At 50.7% G+C, this 20653-nt stretch overlaps 1 protein-coding gene across 3 annotated transcripts; it reads right to left on the bottom strand.

The window, feature by feature from the left end:
* Positions 1 to 2332: 2332 nt before the first annotated feature.
* LOC100430850 (ATP-dependent 6-phosphofructokinase, platelet type) lies at positions 2333 to 18233 on the bottom strand. 3 transcript variants are annotated; one of them, XM_077943041.1, is made up of 4 exons: positions 8642 to 10201; positions 8078 to 8239; positions 6283 to 6344; positions 2333 to 2683 (listed from the first exon to the last, which is right to left on the bottom strand). In XM_077943041.1, the coding sequence occupies exons 1-4, from the start codon at positions 8849 to 8851 to the stop codon at positions 2596 to 2598; spliced, it is 522 nt and encodes a 173-aa protein (XP_077799167.1). In that variant the 5' UTR covers positions 8852 to 10201; the 3' UTR covers positions 2333 to 2595. The 3 variants fall into 3 exon arrangements, with proteins under 3 accessions (XP_077799167.1, XP_077799166.1, XP_077799165.1); XM_077943040.1 differs by lacking the exons at positions 2333 to 2683; positions 8642 to 10201 and adding exons at positions 4226 to 4588; positions 17972 to 18233; XM_077943039.1 differs by lacking the exon at positions 2333 to 2683 and adding an exon at positions 4226 to 4588 and having other exon boundaries at positions 8642 to 11379.
* Between the last annotated feature and the right edge of the window lie 2420 nt (positions 18234 to 20653).

The following is a 20653-nucleotide window of genomic DNA, read 5'->3' as shown; positions in this document are numbered from 1 at the left end:
GAAACAAGCTCTAAAAAAGCCCCTGGGAATGAGGAGGACAATAATGAAAACAATAACTTTATACACACTTAGCAGTTGATTTAATTTGAAGGTGAATTTTGCATTTTGGGGACTCTTAAGCTACTGTTCGTAGGGATTCCTTGATGAGCTGCTTGTTTTCTGTCAAGTAGAAAGTAAAGTGGATCAGTTTTGCCTTTAATTCTGACTGACTAGAATCTACTTCCCTTTTCCCCCCATTCATGTTAGGGTGGGGATTGGACTAGAAGAGCTGTAGGATCTATTTCTGATCTTAAATGAATTTTCTATTGACTCACTTTTATTTTATTGGTGAGCTGCTATTTCTTCCTTCAACGCACTGTTCTTTGGTTTGGGAAATGTGCTATATTTGTACCGTGCTTTAAATGTACACAATGGTTCTAAATTGCTACTTTAGATATAACATCTTAGTTAAAATGTCATCCATACATCAGGCACAGTCTGAGGCCTGGAGACCCCTCTTGTCACTTCCTTCCAGCTGTATCTCCTTCCCTGGCCACGTTGCCTCTGGCCACGTCTCCTCTCCCCACCACGTCACCTCTGGCCTCCCTGCCTGCCTTCCTTCCTCCCTCCTGGTGGCCTCCATGGCTCCTGCTGACTGCCCTCCCGAGGGTCTGTTCGAGGCTCCTTCCCCGTTTTCTGCTCCTGAGTGGGTCTCGGGGCCTGGATGTTTCCCATTCAGTTCATTATTTCCAGAGGGGCAGATGATACTACTCACAATATCCTAAACAGGCTGTGAGTCCACCATGGCTCCTAAGAGCCAAGGCGGGGGGAGGGGGGTGGCTATTACTCCCCACCTCGCAGGGGGTGCCTCACTCCGGGACACAAATGCACAGCCCACTGTGCCTGTAGTCTGTCTTCTAGGAATGGACCTCTTCTTGTACGGCCTCTCAGATGAGATGAAGCAGGCCCACAGGGAGCAGCTCTTCACTGTCAGCTATAGGTGAGTGGGGAGCGGGGGAGACGGTGTCTGGGAATGGAGGCCTTAATGGCACTGACGCAGAAGCCAGTCCTCGCTGACCTCACCTGCCTTCCCCTCGGGTTCTCGGCACTGGGAAGAGCATGCACGGCCTGGCCATACTCGGACCCGAGAACCCCAAAATCGCCAAGGACCCATCCTGGATCATCAGATGAGTGGCCCTGGCACACCCGACTGTGCAGGAGCCCCTGAGAAAATCGGCCTCTAGAGCTGAATATGAAAAGTCAGAAATGCTACTGCTTTTTCCAAGAACATTATGTCATTCTTAAGGTTTTGCCACTGACTGGCAAGTCAGTCTTAAGAGCAACCAGGAAGACATTCACTGAAATAGTTATGCACAAAGTGCCAAAGATGCACCACATAGAATTTACTTTCTACTGACAAAGGCTAGTTTTACCTCATTAGTTCTAGAATATTTAAGAATCTAAAAGGGCAACTCTGACTTAACCTCTGCTTGAGTCATTATTTTAAGTAGCATTTAGGGCCTTTATTAAAAAGCAGAAGTAAAATGAAAAGGCACACAAAGGTGTCCCACCTCCGCCTGTGCTGATTCATGAAACTGATCACACCGAGGCCCTGTGGGAGCATCCTCCTAACAGACGGAAGTTCAACAGGGCGGCCGAATGGAAGCAGTCCCTGAGAAGCAGATGGGCTGGGGTGAGTAAGTGCTCGCTTCGTCTTTACAGAGCCAGAAAGGAAAGCCTCCACGCCAGCTCTTGGCCGTTGGACTCCGATTTCCCAAACAGCTGGTTTTTGGTGTCTCCTCTCCCTCCATACAGCTCTCCGCCCACGTTTCTGAGGTACAGCTGTGGTCTCTTGCAGTCTAGAACTGAGGCAGAAACACTGTCCCTACAGGAGGGGGGCCCACGAGGGTGGCAGGGCTGTCACCCCAGCACCCATGTCTACTCTGGCAAGAGTCATTGGAGAGTTCCAAATTAGGGCCCAGTGAGGACCGCGGCTTGGACTGGACGAGAAGCTGGCTATCAGATTTTTCAAACCCCCACCGTGGTGGTTTTAACATGCAGCTAGGATTGCAATCAAGAGGCTGAGTAGATAAGATTCATGTGTTCTCTTTTACTTTCTAAGGAGAGCAGGAGCCTGGGGTCCAGGCCCAGGGTCCTGGCCTGCTGCTGTGGATGGAAACTGACACGTGACAAATATGTAACAGTAAGTAAACATGGCATTCCCCTTGGCCTGTGTAAACTACTAGCTTTGTTCTCCTTTTATGACTTGCGCATAGTTCAGTGATCCCTATAAAAATATTTTGATAATCTTTGCCCACAAAACTGCTGAGAAAACCCTTAGTAGCCACCCTACTTGGAGTTGTAGGCAAATGTTTAATACGCACATCTGAAAGCATGAGACAGTCCACAGACAGCACACACTGGAGCTGGTGGGGCACATGGGCGGTGACAGGTGCTCACTGATTAGGTTTTAATGTCAATACCTGCATAAAGTGCTGATCAATAACTTAAGTATTACAAAAACAGATGGTCCACGGTGAGTCCAGGTTGCAGGCACGTGCAGGTGGGACTGGATTAGAGGCTCCAGGGCTGCACGTGCTGTAGCTGGCCTGAGTCTCACACGTTGTAGCTGGCCTTGTACTTGGCCAGGATCTTCATGAGGGGCCGCAGCTTGAGCCACCACCGTTCTTTGGGAATCCTGTGCCTGTGGAGGGAAGGGGGGACAGCAGTGAGGCTGGGAGATGCCACGGCCAGCACAGCAAGTGGTCTTGCCAGAAACACGGGGGTTGTAGGGTCGGCTGAATCAACTAGATGATAAAGCCAATTTCAAGATCAAACAAAACCATTGTTTTTATATTTCTAAAAATTCTTCCCAAAGACCTAGTGGTAGTTTGTTGCTCTGTCACCAGGCTGTAGAGCAGTGGTGCAATCTCAGCTCACTGCAACCTCTGCCTCCCAGGTTCAAGCGGTTTCTCCTGCCTCAGCTTCCTGAGTAGCTGGGACTCCAGGTGTGCGCCACCACGCCAGGCTACTTTTTGTATTTTTAGTAGAGACGGGGTTTCACCATGTGGGCCAGGCTGGTCTCAATCTCTTGACCTAGTGATCCACCCACCTAGGCCTCCCAAAGTGCTGGGATCTTAGGCATGAGCCACCGTGCCTGGCCAAGACCTAGTATTTTTTAACTGAGCTTCAGAAAAGCTAGTTCCTCAAACCCCTGAATGAGTTGCCGAACGCAACAGCAATGGCCATTCCCCTGTCCTGTACTCACATTGGCTGGGTTTGCTAAGGCAATAAGACCCCGACTTACTCAAAATCCATTTGGTTCTTCAGCTCTGCCACAGGTTGAAAAATAACATTTCTTTTGCTGATTCCCAGCACACAAACGGGATCATCGGTGGTCAATGTTTTTCCTATAAAAGGTTTAAAAACAGATTAACACTGCCCTGTCCCATGGGCAGCTGGGGGAGCAGAATCACGGGGTGAGATTCCTGGGCACTGTGCTGAACCTGGCCTGGAAGCCTGGGGGAGGCTGAGAACAGCTGTGTAGTGTGGCCAGCGCCCGGCCTGGGCTTGCACAGCTCTGCTCTTGTGGGATCACCCTGATGGCTTCCTGGAAAGCAGCTTTTGTTTTTTCTCTCAGTGGAGAGAATTTTTCACTAAATAGTGGAATAAGGAAATTACCTTAAATTATGGCAAAACACTAATAAGAAATTGATGCTCACATATACACACACTGAGGCACGAGAAGCATCCGTAGCTCAATTAGCAAGAGAAAATGGATGTAGAAAGAATCAGTCAGTTCTTCAAAAAGACAAACCGATTGAAACTATTCACATCACTGTTTTTTGTAGACTGTCATTCTTCTAACTCGGACATTGGCAGTGATAATGGTTTGCCCTAATAAAAGCACACGTCTGGTATGACTGAAGAAAGCTGAGGGGGGTGGGGGTGAGAAAGATGCTGGCACAAATAACCACTCAGGAATGAGTAGGGACCAGCCATGTTGGAACCATTAACAAGAGTAATGTGTCATGTTTTCTAAAACTTTTCAGCTTATCTAAAGATTGTTAGAATATGTAAGTTACAAAACTGATTTAAGGAAAAACATGCATAGTTCTACAAACACGAACAATTCATTCAGCAGCCAAATCTTCCTCAAAACTGGAAGTTCTGATGGATGGAGTCACAAGGAGGTTGTCCTACCAAACATCCAAAAAATAGAAGGCCCCACTTCAACTGTGAGGGAAACTGTGGGCTGATGCTCAGGATTTCCAGAGCAAAAAGCCTGCACAAAAGAACTTCAGGTTGAATCTAGCAGTGATAAAAGAGAACATGTCATGCACACCCAGGAATCCAAGATTGGTTAAATAGCAATGCTCAGAGACCAGCAGGAGTTAGAACATCACACGCAGCTCGGTACTGAACTGAAGAAGGAACCAGCAGCCTACTTCTCCCCGATAGGACAGCATTTTCACCAAGGCAGATGGCCTCCCTCCCCGGACCCCTTACCTCTGCCCTGGGCCTCCTCGAGTTTTGCAGTGATCTACTCCATAGCTCTGGCAGAGATTTTGGTTCCAAAGTTTCTATCAAATGGAGAAGGTGCCCCACCCTGTTGGTGGTTAGAGTCATATGAAATATCAGTTATGCAGTAACACTTTGCTGTGAAATAGAAATGATGATTTCTGTTTCACAGAATTCATGTTTTTGTTTCTAAGTCTTTAGGGATAGCTGGAACAGAACAAAACAAAATCTGTGATTCCTGTAGCCTGAACTCAGCCTGTTAAGCAAAAGTATCAAGTGTTCCCCCCTGCCCAGTAAGAGAAGGGTTTTAATAAATGGAACGAGTCAACTAACCATCTCCAATATTTTAAAATCTTAAATCAAGATTTCGTAAACTCATCTGGGGTGGGGATGGGTCACAGCTTTAAGAATCTGATAACCGTTGTGGATTCTTTGACAAAGTCACACAGACGCCTACTATTTCATCATTTCAGGCGATTCATGAGCTCTCTGAAATAAGTTCACGGGCTCTGGTTTAAAAGTATAAAGAATAGGAGGTGGTGAAGGAGGAGTGTGTGGGAGTTAGGAATCCTGGACCGCTGTGTCCCAGGCTCAACTCATAACATGCGTGTGCCCGCATGCAGCTTATTCCAGGTCATTCTGATTTGAGGGTGAGTGTCAAGTATCTTACATGTCTGATAATCCTTTTTAAATCTTAGGACGCTCCAGTTTTTAACCTGATGCCATGTTTAGTTTGAATAAGCATTTCCAAGTGATGGGGGTGTCACCGTTTTCATGAAAGCTGACAGTTCCCTTAAAATCCCCATTACTCAAACCTCACCAACAAAAGAAGCCTAAAGCTGCTGCTGTTTGGCATGACTTAAGTTTAGATGTTTTGGCTGGGCACGGTGGGGATCACGCCTGTAATCCTGGCATGCTGGGAGGCTAAGGTGGGCGAATCACCTGAGGTCAGGAGTTTGAGACCAGCCTGGCCAACGTGGTGAAACTCCATCTCTACTGAACATACAAAAATTGGTTGGGCGTTGTACTGGGCGCCTGTACACCCATCTACTCGGAAGGCTGAGGCAGGAGAATCTCTTGAACCTGGAAGGTGGAGGTTGCAGTGAGCCAGGATTGCACCACTGCACTCCAGCCTGGGCAACAGAGCAAGACTGTCTCAAAAAAGTCTCCCAGCTAACTGGGAGTATGCGTATACTCCAGATTATTTTGTTGTATAGTGACAACATATGCGACACAACAAACCGACCCAGGATGTCGATTTCACGTAAGCCCGGCTAACAGGGAGTCATGAAATCTTGTACTGTCTTGCTGTCCCACCCAGAACGTGAATCATCCCTGTGCCCTAAAGTCTCCATGCTGTCTGTGCCTCCTGCCCCTGAGTCACTCAGTAGCCGCCTTGGTTATCAGATGGTTATCAGCACCCACCCCCTCATGTATACAGGGGGCGGGTACTATCCCCAGGTCCAGGTACCCACTGGAGTCTTGGGACACATTCCCTGAGGCTAAGAGGGATGACTGTATTTCCTTCTTCCTTCATAAACATCAGGTGTTAGAGAAATGATTGCGAGATATCTAATAGAGTAAGACTATAAAGCAAAAGTTTTAGTTGTCTAAATGCAAGAAAGTCTTTAGAGCAACGCACCACAACTCTCTTCTGCATATGCCCAGTGTGTAGTGCACTCCAGCGGCAAAGAAATGACCACTCATCTAGCCCAAAGTCACCAGAACCTAAGAACCGCGGTGTGACAGTGACCGTAAGATCAGCCCTGGTCTCTCACTCACCTGAGCACAAGGCCCCTATGGATGGTGGTCTTTATTTTCTCCGTCAGGTGCTCCACATTGGACTGGAAAAGAGTATTTTGTTAATCAGACAATAAACTTATGCTAAGCACCCACTGTGTGCCAGGCCCTGCAGGGCGGGAAGTGCCAACCAAGTGTGGCGGTGAGTGTGGCCAAGGAGGTTGCAAGCTCTCACGGCTCAGGTCTCGGGGAGCCTCCCCCAGGCGGGGAGAGCACGTCTGCAGCGATGAATGCTGAGCGCAGGGCACGGTGAGCAGCCCTCATGGCGGCCACTAGAAACGCCTTCCAGAATCAACAGGGTCCCTCTGGAGACGATAATTCCGTGATTGGCCTAGCGCTCATTCACGGCTCTATTGCTCCTTATTTATTTTCATGACAATGTTCTACTCGGCGCTCTCAGCAGAAAAGAGCAAAACCCCATCTCTACTAAAAAATACAAAAAACTAGCCGGGCGAGATGGCGGGCGCCTATAGTCCCAGCTACTCGGGAGGCTGAGGCAGAAGAATGGCGTGAACCCGGGAGGCAGAGCTTGCAGTGAGCTGAGATCCGGCCACTGCACTCCAGCCTGGGCGACAGAGCAAGACTTCGTCTCAAAAAAAAAAAAAAAAAAAAAAAATATATATATATATATATATATGTATATATAAATTTTATAAAAGATTAAAAAAACAGTACACCTGTTTGGGGCAGCTCCATTATCATCTTATGGGACCCACTGCTGACAGAAACATCACAATGCAGTGAACGACTCCACAAGTAGTCACTTTGACACAGTGAAGAAATTCATGATTCACATGTCACATAATTAGTGACAACACCAAGGCCCTTTTTTACTTGATCTATTTGGCTCAGAAACAAGTAATATCCTAACTTTTTAAAAGACAACGGTGCCGGGCACGATGGCTCACGCCTATAATCCCAGCACTTTGGAAGGCCAAGGTGGGCAGATCACGAGGTCAGGAGTTCAAGACCAGCCTGACCAACATGGTGAAACCCCATCTCTATTAAAAATACAAAAATTAGGTGGGCATGGTGGCATGCACCTGTAATCCCAACTACTCGGGAGGCTGAGGCAGGAGAATGGCTTGAACCTGGGAGTCGGAGGTTGCAGTGAGCCAAGATCGTGCCAGTGCACTCCAGCCTGGGTGACAGAGCAATATGTAACATATATTTATTTATATAACTAACTAAAGACAATTGTTCAGTTGCATTTTATCTGCCAAGGCCTGTCCTCCTGCATGGAGTTTAGCAACTTTGAACACTGCAGGGTCCAGGCCTGGATTCTGCTGTGCCGTCGAAGCAAGGGCAGACCCCGGGGTCGGCGACACCCTTCCCTAAAAGAGCCACAGATGCCAAGAAACCACGGCCGTGTCTGTGTCAGTTTAGAGGCAGATGCAGCACCAAAGGCCTCAAGACTTAAAAGAAGCTGCAGCCAGCTCCAGAGCCAGTCGCAGACGTGGGTGGTGACTGTCAGTGGAGGCACTCAAATCGTTTGTGACAGAAGGGAGAAAACATTACACAACAGACTACATCAAAAAAACAAGCTTGTGTTTCACACAAGAGACTAGAAGGTGTCCTCAACCAGGCACGTCCGCCATCACCTGACACTCGGGAGAGGCACCTGGTCGATGCAAAGGGCATCAAGCGTGGCGTGTTCGGTAGCACCTCCGTCTGCATGCCCCCTCGAAAAGCAAACCACCCTAGACACGATGATTTGCTCCGCAGCACCGAGAGGATCCCAAGGGGACGGTCCCCTGAGGCCAGCCCCGTCACATACCTGCAGATCCTCAATGTCGAAGGGCTCTTCGAAAATGTATGCGGCATCGGCTCCGGCCGCGATCCCCCCCATGTTGGCCAGGTAGCCACAGTAGCCGCCCATGGTCTTGATGAACATGCGCCGCTTGGTTCCGCTGGCGGACTGCTTGATGCGGTCGCAGGTCTGGTCAGAGAAGAGATCAGTCACTCCAGCCCAGGGCCAGGGTGCACCCACCATCCCAGAGCTCCCCTACCAGTGAGTGCAGCAAGGCCCCACACCGCACCTGAGCATGCGGTCCCAGCATCGCACAGGGGTGAAGGGTGTGCAGCAGCCGGGATGTGCCTCGGAGTGGATGTGAACATGCCCCCCCCCCCCCCCACCAGCCACCTGGAGGTGACCTCGATGACCTGTGGTGGGGACCTGGCCATCTGCCGCTCCCTTCTCCCAGGCCCCATAGGAGGAGACTGAAAAGACGACCCCACAAGCCAGCTCACTCCATGCTGCTCTTCGACTGTCCCTGCTGAAGCAGCTTTCACCAGACACGGACACCGTTAGGTGTGAGCTGAGAAGTTACGGGGCTGTCACCTGCCAGCTTTGTCCATGGGAACAGCTGTGCTCTTCTATTTTCTTCTGAAAAGCTCCCTGTGATTTTAGAGTTGTGGCCGTCTTCCATCCATCGGTGAATGTTACATTTATAGAAACTCTACTCCAAGGCAGATGATGGTTCTTACACCCAGGCGCCTGGGGGTCTTTCGGATGCATAGGCATGAGGTCCCAGAGTGAAATGTCTGCCATCCGCCCTCCACGAGGACCCAAGCTCAGCAGGGAGAAAAACAGCAGAGAAATGCATCTGCCGCCTTCCCACCCACACTTCAGTCCGGGCTACAGCACCCTCTTCTGGCACTCTGCAAAGCCTCTGCCTGGGCCTCAGCTCCCACCCTGGCCCCCTCCAATCTGTTCACACAGACTGGAGACCCATCTATATAAAAAGCATAAATCTGATCCAGTTCTTGGTTCATTCAAAACCCTTTGCTCACTTCAAGTACACGTTAAGCCTTTCTCTGGAATCCCTGGCCCCGCCCACTTCTGACACCAGGTCCGGCTCTAGCTCCAGCCACCCCAGGTCCTCCTGGGGCCTCTGCATATGCTGGCCGCTATGTGCATCACATTCAGGCACAGTGGTGGGCGGGAGAGCAGCCCCCAAAGGAATCCCGGTCCTAATGCCTGGAACCTGGGAATGTTCCCTCATGCGGTGATAAAGGTGAATCCTGAGGACTACCCAGGTGGGCCCTAAGTGCCACCACCTGCATCGGCAGATGAGGGGTGCAGAGGCCCTGGAGTAGGATGCTGCACACCCACATGGGAGGAGGCGGTGCCAGGGAACAAGGCGTGCAAGGCCCGGGGCTCTGGGCACCTGAATGGGCCACGAGGGACTCTCCTGGAGCACACACTCTGGCCTCAGCCCATGGCTCCCGCCCTCCAGAACTGTGGGAGAGTGACGATTATTTTCCAGCCCCAGGTGTGTGGTCAGGGTCACAGTGGCCACGGGACACACACAGGCACCTTCCTCAGCTCTGACCCAGAGGGAAATGCCATTTCCTTAGGAAAACATCACCTGGTTTCTAGGACCACAAAGTTCCCTCTGTCAGGGGCTCTCGGGGCACCCCATGTCCTCTCTTCATAGAAATCACCCCAGCGTCTCTCCCTGCAGTTACCTCGTGGTTATGTGACTTGCAGTCCTCACTAGGCTGCACATTCCATGAGGGCAGGAACTGTGGGCTGGGCTTACACCACTGCACCATCAGCAGGACCCGGCCGAGCCCCCCACAGAAGGCGCTCAAGAAATGCTTGTCTCTGAATGACACAAGCACAGTATTCCCCAGCCAGCCAGCCAGCTGTCCGTCTATCCAGCCGTCCGTCCGTCCATCTGGGTCAAGGGCTGATCCTGCAGGATTCCCTAACCGGCCTCCGTGGGACTCAGCCAAGAGTAAAAGGATGAAGTGGGGGTGTGGGCTTGAGACTAGGAGCCACATGAGAGTCTGTTCACTAAAGTTTAACACCCACGGGAAATTTTCACTTGAGTACTTCGAATGAAATTTCAAAGCACACTTTGTTGAATAAACACAGGCTTGATTAAACCATTCCAACCTATACTTCGTTTCTCTGGAAGATTCTTTTCCTCCCAAAATAATTGGTTGATGTATTCAAAACTGAACACGGGCTCTAGTTAGAGGGCCACTTTGCATTGTGTTGAAGCCGAGATGGGGGGAGAAACAGGCAATGGGAAGAATTCCCGTCTTTGTGCTTAGGAAGGACAGAGGACAGAAACCCGTCAAGGGTCCAAAGAACCTGTAACTGCCTTCTTGAAGGGCCAGTGCAGAATTCTGAGGGTTTCACTTTTCCACCTGTACTGGGTCTCTCTCTCATTGTGATCTAAGACTTAAGATGCAGTAAGGCTTTCAGATTTGCCCTTTGTCTTAGAGCATCCCGGGCATGGGAAGGAAAATGTGGGTGGGGCATCAGGACCTCCAGAGGCACAAAGCCTCATGGGTTATTTTTCCAACTGAATCTCCCCCACAGCCCACCCTGAGGTGGGGAATTACTGTCACTCATTCAAAGAATGACAGCTGCTTAATGGCAAAAGAATTCTGCAGGCAAAGCAGCTCTCCCAAGAGGCTGATTTGTGCCCAAACGTGTCTGAGTTCTGGTCCCGCCAGGCTGCAGCCGTGGGTGTGTGGAACAGTGGAGCCCTGACAGCTGAGCCATGCCCCCAACCGTGTGCTCCTCTGAGTGTAAATGCAGTGACAGCTGGGACGGAAGAGTCTGCCGTTGCTGGAGCTTAGATACAGCTTTCCTGAACTCTCTCCTCATTACCTAGATGGCATCTGAAGCCTGAATTAGCTTCTAAAAATAGCAAGTCACTCCGGCCGTGCCTCAGGCAATTAGTCAAAGTAGCACTGACAAGAAGGCGGCCAATCCCAAGCGTGGCCCTGCGTGGACAGCAGTTGTGAGTGGCACTCGTCAGGCAGAGCCTGTGACCTCAGCCATTCTTGCCACACAATGGGATGTGCCCAGCAGACACAACCCCCTGCAAGGGCACACACACGATCCTGCTAGGAAATTCCCCAAGGAGTCCCATGGGAGCGAGAGCCCCAGGCTACAGTTCAAACATCACCAGCACTTTGCTCCATGGGTGTTAAGAAATATAAATTGGTGGTGAAAGATAAGGTGGCGTTTGCTACAGTGTTAAGGTAGAAAAAAGCCACTGACTTCTCTGTGAGAACCACCTTGCTCTGTGAATCTGCAGGGAGGCCAGTTTTCCCATGACTGGTATCCTTCACGGCAGCCGAGCCTCTGCTGAAGTCGCTGGCCAGACGGGGCAGGGGTTGGGGCTCCCATCCCTACTACAGCAAGGGACCTGCAGCAAAGCACAGCCGCTGGCCGGGGTAGTGCTGCGCTGCGTGCCGGGTGCGAGGGTGGAAGCATATGTGGACATCTACAAGGTGCTAAAGGAGAGCGAAGCCAGCGATAGCTGGACCCTAATGGCATTCAGTGAACAGGGGTCAAGCGCGGGGGCCCAAGAAAGTCCAGGGAACGAGCCAAGGCCAGCCTCTGCGAGGCCAGCACAGCACCAGGGAAGGCGACAGGGAGAAGCCCAGGAGAGAGATGGCCCTCAACTCGAGTGGGAGGCACAGGAGGCTGCAGCCGACCTCACGACCCCTCCGGCTCCCTTCCCTGCACTGGAACTCAGTTCTGAAGGAAGAACCCGGAACAGAACTGCTGTTTTCCGAGGTTCTGTGCCAAGCTGAACTAAGGAGTCTCCAACAGGGCTGGGAGTTTTCACCGCAAACTCCGGAGCTGCTTCAGACGTGAACATCGAAGCTAAAGGCCAGCGGCTGCTCTCCAGGAGACACCCGGCGGCCAATCCACTGACATGACCCCACATGCCAAGGTGGCCACTGTCCTGTCTGCAGCCGAGTGAGGACCCTCTCTGCAGCAAAGGCCTGTGGAACTCCCACAGGTCCTCATGTCCAGCTCATGATCATAGAGGTGGGTCAGCTTATCAGGGACCGGAGGGGCCACCATGCGGGTGTCAGCACCACGCCCATGACCGGCAGAATCCACTCCTCCCAAAGCACATGTTGGTGAAACTGCCTGCCCAGGAGGGCATGATCTCGGCTCTTTAAAGATCCTCTCATCTCACCAGGAAGGCTGTGGTTCCAGGCAGCGGCCCCCAGTGGGCACAGCTCTGTCCCAGAGCTCGTACGTACCAGGCACTCAAACCCCTTCCTGCAGGTTCCCACAGCTGGCCCTGCAGCCTCGCTACTCAACGCAGGCGGGAGAGGCCGGCTCCAGAGAAATGGTGCTCAAAACTCCCCTAGTCTAGGTGGGATAGAAACACAACCCCAAGGACTGGATATATCATCTCACTTTTAATCAATAAAGACAGGTTCTCCCTAAGGCAGAGAAGCTAAAAAATTTACCCTGTTCTGGCCAGTGTGACTGACATAAAGCCAAGCTAACAAAGGGTGGGGTGGGGGGAAGAGTAATAATAAATCTGGCTCATTCTTAGCACAGAAGAAACAAATTGCTAAAATAAAATAAAGAAAGCAATGGGAGGAAACGGGGTTCTCTTACCTGGACAACAGCAGTCAGGCCAGTGTCGGTGCCCAGGCTTATTTCTGTGCCTGGGACATTGTTGTTAATCGTGGCCAGCACCACACACAGGGGGATGCAAAGCTCCCGGTGGTGGCCTTGCGCCTCAGCCATGTCGCACGTGCTCTTGTAAGCCTGAAGCAGCAGGGCCAAGCAGTTAGCGGGGGTGCTGGGTGCTCACATGCCAGCCCCAGGGCCTCCACTGAGGTCCAGGAAGGGACAGCAGGGACCTGAGTCATCAGGGGAAGCCGGTTCATGTGGGTCAGGGGACCAAGGGGAGCTCTGGAGGCCATGTGGGAGCAGGACAGGCCTTAGCAACACAGGGGACTGCCTGGGCACAGCCCAGGTCCTCTTGAAAGGGGAGGCGTGCAGGCAGCACAGCAGGGTGGGTGTGAGGCCGGCAACAGAGCAGCTTGCAGGCAGCGGCAAGTTAGTCACGAGCGGGACAGCTCAGCTCTCGGCATCTCATCGTGGGTAAGCGAGACCAGGGCAGTCAGGACATTTGAAGGCAAAGCCAGTCCCTGTAGCTTTCTGTAGGCAGTCCATGATCAGTGGGATGGGGCACACAGCTGTAAGGACCACACTAAGTGACTGCCTTCATCGTGCAGAGGCAGCCTCCACGCGCAGGCAGGGAAGGAGGCCGGCAGCTGGATTACCGGTGGGCCACACTCAGCCCCATGCCACATCTCTGCTCTCCGGCTGGAAGTCACACGCAAAGCCACACAGGCGAGCAAGAACCTGAGTTGCTGCTCTGAGGTTCCACTGGGAAATGGGCTCTGGTGTCAGAAAGGGGAGCGGTTCTTGAGCCCGTGTACACCGGGCTTTTTCAGGCTCCACCTCAGGGTGTTAACCAAGGTAACAGCAGGACAGGTCCACACGCCCACTGTTCCCAGCTCCAAGCGGCCCCACACAGCAAGGTGTTTTTGTCATCCACTTGGTGGCAAAATCAACTATTTATGGACTTGGACGTGTCCCTCTTACTGTGAATATCCCCACGTCTGCTGCAGAAATGCTACTGTTGGGATGCAAGGCGGGGCCCACATCTCCCCAGGAGAGTTGGACAGTGAGAGAGCCAGGCTCTGCAGCCCTGGTGCAACCCAAAGCATCCCAAGGCCAGGAGCCCGTGTGGGCCGAGGGCTTCAGACAGTGGGTGCAGATCCGTGGCAGGTGAGTTCACAGCATGGTGGGTAGCAGGGTAAGATGGGTGGGTCAGTGCTGGGTGACCACGAGGTGAGCTGTGAGCAGGGGCCCCCGTGCCCCATGGCATGTACTCCACGTCCACCCAGACCCAGCACATGCCCAGCTCTTGGGCTGCTCTGTACAGGCTCTGCCTTGCAGGCTCTGGCCATGGCAGTTTTTGCAGGACTTCAATCCAAATGTCAGCCTGCTTCCAAGCCAGAAACACTCATCTGGGGATATTGGTTGGCCTGGTGCCCAGGATGTGGCCCTGTCAGCACCACCACGTGGGGGGCTCCTTATGCTCTTCAGACAGGTGATGTCACTCCTTTACTGTGGAATACTCTAGCCCAGGACTAACCAAGACTGGCCGCGGGGAGCTGGCTGCTTCTCCAAGAAGCTCTCGCTGGAAGCCAGAGGGTGTGGGTGACCTGGGGCCAGGAGGGCCCTGAGGCACACAAGAGGGCAGGTGGGGGTGTCTCGGCTCCTTAACTCTGCCTTGAAATCTGTGGGAATGGCCACATTGCTGCAAATCCTCTCTCCCCTCTTCCCTGTCGCTCCTCTTTTCCTTCCTTTAGTCTCCAAAAAAGGGGAGGGAAGACTTCAAGATGGGGAGAGACCCTGCCCAGAAAAGCATAAAGCTCTCAAGACCAAACACAGCCGGGCCCCTGGGTCCTTAGTGGGGCCACTATGACAAGGAATTACTCACAAGGCTGTAGTCACCGCCACCTTCGCGAAACCTGACAGCAGCGTGGCATGCACCTACTGTTTCTGATGTGACCTGATCAAGCTTACAGGACAGAGTAATGCACCAGCCAGCACTAAGGAGTGAAAGGACTCCAACCGAAACTCCCTGCAGCCATATCCTGAGAATGTGTAACACCTGCTCTGAGGTATTTCATTCATTCTGTTTTGCCAGAAAGACCCACTCACCAGCGCCGCATAGATTCTGAGGGGCTGTGGCGTCAGCTAAGCATCAATGCTGGCAAGAAGGAAATCACGAGTGACGATGACGACTTCACCACATCAGATCCGCCCAGGGCTTCTGAAGCACAACATGGCCACGTCCTGAGCCAGACTCCTGCTATGGAGCCCGCCCTGTGCTTGGAGGGACTTTTCGCAGCATCCCTTGTCCCCAGTCCCAGGTGCTGGGAGCATCCCTTCTCCCAGTTCTAACCAGAAACCTCCCTGGATGGCGCAAACATTCCCTGGGGCACAATCACCCCAATGAGAATCACCAAATTTACTGAACAACTGGAGCCATCCACAGACCTCAAACATAAATGCTGCCCAGGGCCGGGCCATGAGTCACGGGTCACAGAGGGTGTTGGCCAGACAGGAAAGAGACGCTCACTCCCACACATCCTCAGGCTCCGACGGCTTCAGGACAGTGGCTGGAGGGACCCGGAGCCATCCACGTCAAGTCGCCTCATGCCCTCATTTCCTGAGTTCGCCACCAGCTCCTGTGTTCTACAGCCAGGCGAGCCCAGTTCAGACCCAAATCCAAACCTTCTCAGGATTCACCCTGTTTGGCCATCAGTAAACAGGGCTCTGGAGAAAACAGCTGCCATGTTCACATCTCGACCCCTCTCCCTTCAGGGGTCCACAGAGGGATCCTCAGCGGCTTTCTCGTCCCTGCCCCGGCTCCCGAGCAGCTGCAGCATTCGCCAGGGTGACCTCAATCAGCCGGCGTCACTCACCCATCACGAGGCTAGAACCACGGCACTCCCAAGACAGCCTCATTCCTCGGAGCTCGGGATCAGAAGGGCAATGAGGACACACACATACACTTACCAAGGTGGCTGTGCCTGGCCAACGGGAGGCTCAACGAACTACACACTCCAGAGTTCTTTCTCTATTGTAATCCGTTAACTTAAGGCCCAGCACGGTGGCTCATCCCTATAACCCCTGTGGCTTTGAGAGGCCAAGACGGGGAGACTGCTTGAGCCCAGAAGTTTGAGACCAGCCTGGGCAACACAGGGAGACCTCATCTCTGTAGAAATACAAAAAATTAGCCACGCACGGTGGCAAGCACGTGTAGTCCCAGCTACTCAGGAAGCTGAGGTGGGAGGATCGCCTAAGCCTGGGAGGTCGAGGCTGCAGTCAATCGTGATTGCACCACTGCGCTCCAGCCCGGGAAACAGAGGCCCTGTCAAAAAAAAAAAAAGAAAAGAAAATGAAATTGTTTAACCTAGCTTTGAGAAACTGGAATGAATGAAAAACTGAATTTAAAACGATCGCATAATAAATCACACAGTCCCTCCAAGGGAAGTCAAAGCGGGTGGAACTGATCATTTGCGGGGTGTTTGCCTCACGTATTTTGGTTTTCAAATTTTGACCCTACACGTTTGTTACATATTTACAATCTGAAAAAAAAAGTTATTTATAGCGGAGGACCCTGGAATTAAAGAGAGATTTTCTTCCTGCCTGAAAGTGTACATCACACACCACAAGGATCTATGCTTTGTGTGGAAACTTGAAAATAAAAAAGTCACAGGGTGATCAACACCAGCTTTGTCCCACATCTTCAGATGCTCATCTAACTGCAGTGACTGCTCTCAAATTCTCTACCCATTCCCTCTGGGTAAGTTCCAATTAGGTAACAATTAGGGAAAAAAGAAGCTTCAATCCCTCCCATTGCACACCCAACTTTCACAGACCCAAAAATCCAGCTAAAGCAGGTGAAAGAGCAGTGAAAGCCATGCTGGAATCCTCTCTGTGAAACACACTCATGTTCACATTCCCAGCACGAAGGTAAGCCCAGAGCCAGGCCAGCCCTGCAGCAGCAAAGCCGTGACGCCCATCACCAGCAGAGCAGAGCAGAAGCAACATCTAGGTCAGAGATTAGTGACTGCCAAAAATAAGGTGAACGTTGCCCCCAAAGCCAGTGAACACGGGAAAACCTGGACAGGTTTCCTTCACAAAGGAAGTGAAGAAAGTTTAAGACGCTCAGAAAAGCAAGAAACGACTGCTAAGCATTACTTACCATATGAGCTGTATGTTAAAAGCTTGTTTTTTTATTTACCAGCGCTAGAAACAAGTTTCATGCCAAGGGTTTACAAAAAACAAAAACAAAATAGAAAACTTTGAAAAATATTCGTGAGAACTAAGTCGCACAAGAAAAATTAAAACTTGAGAATTAGTGAAAAATTTTAGACATCAAATTTTTAAAAAATGAAATACTTCCTGCATTAGGTACAGATCTTCAGACTCCCACGTGAATCACCAAGTGTGACACACAAACGTGGGGTAGGCGTGTATTTCTTGTAGCCGGAAATGGCGGCACGTGCCTGCGGTCCCAGGTACTCGAGAGGCTGAGGTGGGAGGATCACCTGAGCCCAGGAGGTCCAGGCTGCAGTGAGCCGAGATCACACCACTGCACTCAAGCCTGGGTGACAGAGTAAGACCTTGTCTCACAAAGAAAAGTAAAACAAAGAAAACAAAGCAAAACAAAACAAAAAACAGAAGAATATATTTCTATGTTTTATTATTGTCTTTTGGCAAAAAAATTAGCCCCGATATTGCCTTAGATGTAATTTAACATCCCCACTTTACAAAGGGGAAAATGAGGTCAACAGCCAAGACCAAAGAGAAAACAAATGCAATGGTGCGTTCAGGACAATGACTACAATTACAAAATATTCAGTTCAATTTCTACCCTCAGCATCAAGGCAGGGGTTCATCATAATGGGTATTGGAGGCTCAAAGAAAATTTAGGCTCAGCATTAATAATAATTTTTAAAAAGCAGATTTTAATGCTGGTGCAATCACAGGAGACTGCAGCCCAGCCCTCCTCAGCGCTGTAGGTACTCACGGGCACTCCCGGGGTCTTGGCCACGCTACGTCCCCGCCGGTGGCCACACAGAAGAAGAGGCGATAAAACTTTTTGGGAGTGAGATCAAAAATGTTCAGAGTCTAAAATCCTACTTTTCGTGGGGGGGGGGGGGAGGGCGGCGAAATAACGAGAAGCTCTCATTCAGGATATTTGTAAAAGGCTGTTTCTAGCGCTCGGTAGATAAAAAGGGCGGGGGCCCACAGGTTAGAGTCAGCCAGCGCCACCTGGCGGGGCGCACACGGACTTACGTCGGTGATAGTGTTCAGGGCTGTGTCTGCCCCGATGCTGAAATCGGAACCCGGCACGTTGTTGGACACAGTAGCGGGAACCATGACCATGGGCACACAGAACTCCTCGTGCTTCTCCCGGGCGGCTGACAGCTCCAGGAGTCCCATCTAAATTGATCCAGTATCTGCACGCTGGCTGCTCAGAGGCCGTGGTGTGGAACGGCCAGGACATCGCTTAGTCATACGGGGCACAAGCACCTCACTTGCCACTCCTATCTATTTCATCAAACCCTATTTTCTCCTGAATATTGACCATAGCAAAGTCATTAGCCTTCGAGATACATTTGAAACATCAACTTGCTTTGTTCAAGAGGTTTAAGACACACGTAAGTCTTTCTTGCCATGCTCAACACACACTGCCGGCCATTTCTGAAGTCAATGTTTCTGGAACAAAAGCCTCGGCCTACCCCGTGAACATTCACGCTGAGCACACTGTCGCGTATCTGCTTGGCCAGCCAGCAGGGGGCAGAAGAGAGCTGCAGGGGCAGGAGAGAACCGCAGTGGGGTCCCTGCAAAGGCGCCTCACTCCCTCAATCAAGGACGGTGCCTCTTGCCAATCCAGCGGCTTCCTCCAAGGGGAAGCCGACTCTTCAGGTGCCACCGCACTGACTTCAGACGGCTCAGCCAATGGGGCAACAGATTCAACAGAGTTCCATATTGTTAAAGGAAAACTTCTGTTACCAGACAACCTTAATATCAGATTCAACTTAAAATAATCAACAAGATTGTTTCCAAACCAACATGCTACTAGTGCCTTATCTTTCAATGCTGCTTAAACACGGAGAAGTATGAGGAAAAAATAGCATGGCACTTACTTCTGAAAAAATAACACCTCTTCCAGGTTCATTTTACCCATATCACAAAGACTTAGAACTGTGGATTCCCTACAGGAACGTGGAGTGGGGGTGGATCCCCACGCTGACCCAGCCTCCCCCCAGTCAGTCAACCCCCCACCTCAGGGTTCACACCTCTCCAGGCCCTGTCACCTCAACAAGGAAAGGTGGCCTCTCTGAGCTCTCTTCGCAGGGAGCACCCGAACGGGAGCGAGAGAGAGACAGACACAGCCACAACTACTTGAAAATCCTGAAACGCAATACATATTTAAGGACTTCGTTATTAGTTTTTTTAAAACTGTAAGAACAAAGTGAGAGAACAAAGTGAGCCTGGTTTTAACCTCTCTGCCATAATAACACCGTGTACATCTGTCTTTTACTGTTTGTTCCTTCTCCAGCAGCTGCTGCCCGGCTGGCCGACTGCAGGAGAAGAGCCTCTGGTACTCCCGGGAGGCCCTCGGTAAAAGCATGAGCACCACGATCACGTCTCAGGACACCGCACACGTTAGGGTCGCCCACAGACCGCCGTTCCCAATGCCTAGAAGGCACTGAACGGGCCTCCTGCTCTTTGTAAATGTCAACTCTCCTATGTTGTGTTGAAAACTTTTAACTGCAGTCCACACATACTTCTTTGTTTCCATCTTGTTTTAATCCTAGAGGCATATTATTGTAGAAAATCAAGTTTACAAGGTTGAAGAGTTTTCCGAAAGTCGACTTCTAATCCTGTAAGGGAAAAAAAAAAAAAAAATGGGCCAGATGTGGTGCTCACGCCTGTAATCCTAGCAGTTTGGGAGGCCGAGGCGGGCAGATCGCTTGAGCCCAGGAGCTCAAGACCAGACTGGAAAACATGGCAAAACCCAGTCTCTACTAAAAATACAAAAAAAAAAAAAAAATTAGCTGGTCACGGTGACATGTGTCTATTCCCAGCTACTCAGGATGCTGAGGTGGGAGGATCACCTGAGCCCAGGAGGTGAAGGCTGCAGTCAGCCAAGATTTGCGTCACTGCACTCCAGCTTGGGCGACAGAGTGAGACCCCGTCTCAAAAAAACAAAAAGCAAAAACAACCGTATAAATCATTACTGAAGGGAGCTGGCCGGGCACAGTGGCTCACGCCTGTAATCCCAGCACTTTGGGGGGTCGGGGTGGACAGATCACCTGAGGTCAGGAGTTTGAGACCAGCCTGGCCAATATGGCAAAACCCCATCTCTAATAAAAATACAAGAATTATCCGGGCATGGTGGCAGGTCCCTGTAATCCCAGCTACTCAGGCGGCCGAGACAGGAGAATCACTTCAACCCGGGAAGCAGAAGTTGCAGTGGGCTGAGATTGTGCCACTGCACTCCAGTCTGGGCAACAAGAGCAAGAGTCCACTGCAAAAAAAATAAAATTAAAAATAAAAATAAAAATAAAAGGGAGCTAATGCTTTTCATTTAAGGGAAGGGAGAAGAACATTCAGTATTTATACATCTCACGCACACATCTGCAGTGATGCCCTGAAGTATTCAAGATACACATTCCTACAAACATAGCTCAAAACTACTCACCAAGTTACATGCTAACAGCACATGCACTGCAAGAATGCTACATTATATTTTTAAAGCATCTATGTCCAATGTTTTAGCATACTGGCGGTTTTGCCTTCAGGTGCTGTATGCCTAAATTGTTACATGTTTAGTCATTCATTTTAGAATTTATGACTTGCTTTAGACAAAAGAAATATATTTAAACGTAAGCTACTAAATTAATGACTTAGGGGAAAAATTACTAAATTAACTTGGAAGTTAAACTTTGCAAACTGAATTTGTTGGAC

This window comes from Macaca mulatta, chromosome 8 (assembly GCF_049350105.2).
Source record: "Macaca mulatta isolate MMU2019108-1 chromosome 8, T2T-MMU8v2.0, whole genome shotgun sequence".
NCBI classification, from domain to species: domain Eukaryota; kingdom Metazoa; phylum Chordata; class Mammalia; order Primates; family Cercopithecidae; genus Macaca; species Macaca mulatta.
This window is presented reverse-complemented; position numbering and strand designations above follow the sequence as displayed.

Coding starts and splice junctions, on each gene's coding strand:
- LOC100430850 (XM_077943039.1), bottom strand. CDS start 8,851: ATGGCAGACATTTCACTCTGGGACCTCATGCCTATGCATCCGAAAGAC. Junction 8,240..8,641: donor CCCATGGACAAAGCTGGCAG/GTGACAGCCCCG, acceptor TTCTCTGACCAG/ACCTGCGACCGCATCAAGCA. Junction 6,345..8,077: donor TCGACATTGAGGATCTGCAG/GTATGTGACGGG, acceptor ACTCTTTTCCAG/TCCAATGTGGAGCACCTGAC.